We start from the raw sequence: 6,000 nt of genomic DNA, 5'->3' as shown, positions 1-6,000 counted from the left end.
GCTGCTCCTCTCAGCCACTCACTGAACAGAACAGACGCATAGAGAGATGCGCCTGCGGCAGGAAAGCAAGATCTCGCGCTCGTGAGGCAGTACCGGGGGGTCTCGGAAGCTAGAAGGTTTCAACAAGTCGCTATATTTGTCACAATGCGCTTTCTTGGAAAAAAGGCGCTAAGTTGGCAACACTGATGCAGCTCTCCGTCTCCAGGTCCAAGCCGGTAAACCGCTATCAAAAACGGCGTTATGGCAATTTTGCACCGGCCGGAGGCAATTACCAAACTGGTTCCGCGTGTGTATCACACCAATGTACATACTTTGCGACAGCAAATCAATTATTAATTATGAAGGCTATATTCAAAATAAACTGTTAGATAGTTTTGAAGAAAAATAGTACTAAAAAATTTAATGCCTATAGGAATCAAACTTAATGCTTTTTAATGCCATTTAAGGCCTTAATTTTCGCAAAATCCATTTAATGACTTTTAATGTTTTTTAATGCCCCGCGGATACCCTGTGAAAGGGTTTTTGAAAAATCACCCAGTCTTTTAAAATCACTATGCTTACTGTTATTTTGTGCTTGTGAACCTATATCAATTAAATAATTTCAGTTAATTCACTTACATTGATATAGTCAGATATTTCTATTCAGCTGCCTTCTAAAACCTCTGTGGCAGTTTCATGGTGTTTTTTGTCCTGTTTCTTCCTCTAAACTACAAGAACTTCTTCAGTCTTTAGGCATGTAGTGTTTCTTTACAAAGTGACATCACCAGCTACTGGCCTGGCAGCATTATACAGCGTTTGAAGTTGTTTTTGTGGATCTGTGTGAATGGGGATCACTTTAACAACATTGTCGTCTGTACGCAAAGGAAGGAAAAAACCTTTCTGTTTTTAGTACATCATTGTCGTGTAAACGTACCCTAAATCTTCAAAGTGAATTACACGGAGAAAGTTTAATCCGCTTCTTGTCCATGAGAATTACAAGAGTCCATGTTTCATGATCGGTTGTTCACTGCAGAGTTGACATTTGTAGCAAATGTTGAGACTCAATCTAAATCAGATTGGATTTGTCAACTTTAAACCTACTCTGAAACTCAAGAGTTTGTTCAACTAGCTTCATGCAAAGGACATCTGAAGTTACTGAAGGGATGCTGAAGTTGAGTAAATGTACGAACAAGGCAACAACAACAAAAAAAAATCATTTTTAAAGTTTATTTGTCAAAATTCAAGTTGAAAACAACGCTGCAGACAATTTTTTTCATACTGATAACATTGTTTTCCCAAAATGGCTTTCAAAGACAATCTTACAGATTAATCTGAAGTTGAATAATAGGTGTTTTTATGTAGGCTTGGTCATTTTTCCATTTTATCAGTGATGTTTAAAACTATTGGCATTAACAAATATACAACTACCTAAAAAAAGGTTCTGCAGTTAAAGGCAACTTAACACTTGCAACCTCTGAAAATAATGTTACAAAAGACAAACATGCCGCCCAGATCAAGAAGAGTGCTGATGTTCAGACAATACTGCCTGTCAGAGAGACTACATGACAGTCAATGAATTCACAGCCAAGTATCCAACACTCAGATGCTCATCAATATTCTGTCAGCACATTCCAAAAGGATGCAAAACACATTACAGGAATGCAAGTGACAGAGAGACAGAGACGGACAGACTGACAGTGAGTGATTTATGGTGCATCGAGCTGCTCCAGGAGAGTGCGTCTCCTCTTTTCCAGCTCTCCTTCACTCAGTTCGCTGCCAGATGTATCCCATCCACCCTGAGAGACAGACACAGAGATTGACATCACATCTGGGTGCGAGTAAATGAGACTATACAGACGCTGTCTCCGATATGATCGCTCACCTCTTCTTTTGCACTCTTTCTTTTGGGGGATTTCTGTTTTGATTCTCCACGTGATTTCCCTCTGGATTTGTCGTTCTCTTTATCTTTCTCTTTCTCTCTTCCTTTCCGCTCTTTCTCCCCTTCAGACTCGGGAGAGGCCTGCAAGACAAAGTGTGATATTCCACATATTCCTCATTATCCTATAATAGCTGTTTAAAGTTATACACTTTATAAAACTTGTGTTTAATGAATGTGTGAGTAAATGTGTAGCACCATGGAATTGAACACTATTTAAGGAATAGTCCATGGTTGAATACAAATTAAGCTCAATTGACAGCATCTGGGTATATAATACACACTCATATTCAATACACTGCATTCAATCCCACAGACAGACATTTATCAGTAAATGATGAAGAAAGACTTAACAGGTGATTTATTTATAATTGAAGTTTTCTGGGGTCTTTATAAAGCAGAATTTAATTATTCATCTTCAACAAATACAAAACATCCCTTATTACTAAATGGAAAGGAATTTAAAGGATTTGTTCACTTTCAAATGAAATTACCCCAAGCTTTACTCACCCTCAAGCCATCCGAGAGTTTTACACTTTCTTCGTAAGTTGAATACGGAAGGCGGTCTGGCAGAAGCTAGATATTTTACTGCATAACGATGAATATGGATTTTTTTTTTTTTTTTTTTAATAACGCATCGCTTCATTTCAGAAGGCCTTTAATAACCCCTTTAATCTCTCATACTTGTCACTGGAAGTTCAACATGGCACCTCATGGCAAAGCACTCTATGAGGATCTGAAAAAAGAATTGTTGCTCTACATAAAGATGGCGTAAGCTATAAGAAGATTGCCAAGACCCTGAAACTGAGCTGCAGCACGGTGGCCAAGACCATACAGCGGTTTAACAGGACAGGTTCCACTCAGAACAGGCCTCGCCATGGTCGACCAAAGTTGAGTGCATGTGCTCAGCGTCATATCCAGAGATTGTGTTTGGGAAATAGACGTATGAGTGCTGCCAGCATTGCTGCAGAGGTTGAAGGGGTGGGGGGTCAGCCTGCATCAAATTGGTCTGCATGGCTGTCATCCCAGAAGGAAGCCTCTTCTAAAGATGATGCACAAGAAAGCCCGCAAACAGTTTGCTGAAGACAAGCAGACTAAGGACATGGATTACTGGAACCATGTCCTGTGGTCTGATGAGACCAAGATAAACTTATTTGGTTCAGATGGTGTCAAGCGTGTGTGGCGGCAACCAGGTGAGCAGTACAAAGACAAGTGTGTCTTGCCTACAGTCAAGCATGGTGGTGGGAGTGTCATGGTCTGGGGCTGCATGAGTGCTGCCGGCACTGGGGAGCTACAGTTCATTGAGGGAACCATGAATGCCAACATGTACTGTGACATACTGAGGCAAAACATGATCCCCTCCCTTCGGAGACTGGGCCGCAGGGCAGTATTCCAACATGATAACGACCCCAAACACACCTCCAAGACGGCCACTGTCTTGCTAAAGAAGCTGAGGGTACCTAAACCCTATTGAGCATCTGTGGGGCATCCTCAAACGGAAGGTGGAGGAGCGCAAGGTCTCTAACATCCACCACTCCGTGATGTCGTCATGGAGGAGTGGAAGAGGACTTCAGTGGCAACCTGTGAAGCTCTGGTGAACTCCATGCCCAAGAGGGTTAAGGCAGTGCTGGAAAATAATAGTGGCCACACAAAATATTGACACTTTGGGCCCAATTTGGACATTTTCACTTAGGGGTGTACTCACTTTTGTGGCCAGCGGTTTAGACATTAATGGACAGCAAATTTACACTGTTATACAAGCTGTACACTCACTACTTTACATTGTAGCAAAGTGTCATTTCTTCAGAGTTGTCACATGAAAAGATATAATAAAATATTTACAAAAATGTGAGGGGTGTACTCACTTCTGTGAGATACTGTATTAATATAACTCTGATTGTGCTCATCAGAAAGAAGAAAGGGGGGTTTTCACACTGGGCTTGTTTGCCGTGTTCTGAGCCCGGGCGCAACTGTTCCCGGTGCCCCCCGCAGCGTTGGTCTGGTTTCACACTCAAATTGATTCTATTGAACCCTGGCACGTTTGCGTTCATCTTACGTCATCAAAGACATGCACGCCGCATGATAGAAAACAGAAAGCGGGTCAGTAAATTGTGTTTTTTATTCATTTGGGGCTATCATTTGCAGCAGAGTAAACGACACTTGCGTTTACTGTATGTGCGCTGCATGTAGATGGTTTTTCCGCTGCTTGCAAACAGACTATCGACTATTGAGGAGACAGCTGATTACCATTCATTTGTCACTCTGATTGCACTCGCTAAGCGCAAATGCACTGCAGGCTCACTCCTGCTCGAATCCAAGGTAATTCATCAACACTATCATCTCTTACGTGCGTTTCATTTTAGTAAATATATTATAATCGGCTAAAACGGATGCGCAGGTTACTTTACTTCCTGAACAAGTACGCACCCGAATCAGTGTTGCTTTCATATTCAGGCGAACCACGGCACAGTTCGAGTGCAACCGAACTCAGACCACCGCCTTCAGGTAGTCTCGGGTTCGGTACCCCAATGCGTTCGCATGACAGCTTTCACATTAGCGATTTTTCATGCGAACCGTGCCCCGTTTCGAACTAAACTGCCAGTGTGAAAGCTCCCATATACACCTAGGATGGCTTGAGGGTGAGTAAAGCTTGGGCCAATTTTCATTTGAAAGTGAACTAATCCTTTAACACTGCTGGTTCTGATTCGACTTTAATTATTAACTCTTTCCCCGCCACTGATGGAACTTTCCATCATTTATGAGATAACGCTTCCCACCATTGACGGAATTTTCTGGCTTTCCGTGTTTTCACTGTTATACGGTAGGGGGCGCTATTACGCAACTTCTGAAAGAGTACAGAATCTCCTGATCAAAACACAGGTGAAGAAACAAACAAGCCATAGCATATGTAAGCAGATGCATATGTAAAATATAGTTTTGAATCTAATCCAGACATGATTTTCTCAGCAAATTTTATGAAACTTACCCACATTCAAGTGTTGATAAAAAAAAAAAAAAAAAAAAAAAAAAAAAAAAAAAAAATGCATGAAGCTAGAATAAAAGTTTTTTTGTTTAAAAGTAGAGGGTACGTTCTTTCTTTTGATGTATTGCATGTTCAGATATTCATACAACAAAATATTCTGGGGGGAATGGAACTTTTGTGAAAATGATCAAAAAATGCTGCCGCTGGCAACTTTTTTTCAAAAACGGTGGGGAAAGAGTTAATCAAATATTAATACAATTAACGTCCTATTTATATGTTTAAATACACTATACAAAACAGTACTACCTAAAATAGTACTATAAGTACCATTAATTACAACAAAACACAATGTTAAACTACAAAATTTCAAATGACCACTCAGCGAAAACACTGATTTAAGTCTCATGAAGTCTCATGAAGTGCGATCTGACAGAGTATATCACTCACTTTGCAAAAAAACAATTACTACATGATGTAGCCTAGTAAAAAATAGTTAGAATGCCAACAGAAATGGTTCCAAACAATGCAGGAGCTCTGAGCAACACACAGTGGTGTTTCGTTTCTGAATCTGCATTTCTGAATGAATCATTTGAGTAAATGATTCAATAAGCCATTAATACAGACAGTGCCTTTATTTCTGGATGAATAAAAAAAACGGCCATTTTGAAAAAATCATTTGAATGACTGATTCAATGACTAAGCACTCATTATGATAAGGGCCTGCTGTCACCTACTCGCGGTTTATATTAAAAATATTGCATTTTTTACAAATAATTTCATTTTTAAATATTCAAAATTTTATATTTTTAAAACAATCTCATAGTATTACTTTGCAATTGTATATCTGAGCTGTATTAAACATGTGAATGCATCTGCAGCGTAACTCTTACACCTCTGCAGTGCAAAGACTGCTTTTGTTGATGTGGGTTTCATATTAAAATGTAAGAATTTGACAAAAGACAACACATCTAATGAAGTTAGAAAAGATTGCCCTTATAAAAGTAAAAATGTCCACTGCACAGAGTACGGGAAAAGCTTCGGGATTCAGCTGTCCACGACAGTCAAGGTACCAGCACAAAAACATGCTCAGCAAAATATTGCA

General features: G+C 39.9%; 1 protein-coding gene across 2 annotated transcripts in view; it reads right to left on the bottom strand.

Annotated features, from left to right (window-relative positions):
• Nucleotides 1-1,192: 1,192 nt before the first annotated feature.
• Nucleotides 1,193-6,000, bottom strand: part of prpf40a (PRP40 pre-mRNA processing factor 40 homolog A) — a 31,268-nt gene continuing 26,460 nt past the window's right edge. For both annotated transcript variants that reach the window (XM_051905930.1, XM_051905929.1), the window contains 2 exons: nt 1,862-1,999; nt 1,193-1,775 (listed from right to left, as the gene is read on the bottom strand). In XM_051905930.1, the coding sequence (XP_051761890.1) occupies nt 1,686-1,775; nt 1,862-1,999 (228 nt within the window). In that variant the 3' untranslated portion in view covers nt 1,193-1,685. The remainder of the gene's footprint in view (nt 1,776-1,861; nt 2,000-6,000) is intronic.

Source organism: Ctenopharyngodon idella, chromosome 9 (genome assembly GCF_019924925.1).
Source record: "Ctenopharyngodon idella isolate HZGC_01 chromosome 9, HZGC01, whole genome shotgun sequence".
Taxonomy (NCBI): domain Eukaryota; kingdom Metazoa; phylum Chordata; class Actinopteri; order Cypriniformes; family Xenocyprididae; genus Ctenopharyngodon; species Ctenopharyngodon idella.
The sequence above is the reverse complement of the archived record's forward strand: the minus strand, read 5'-3'. Positions and strand labels throughout refer to the sequence as shown.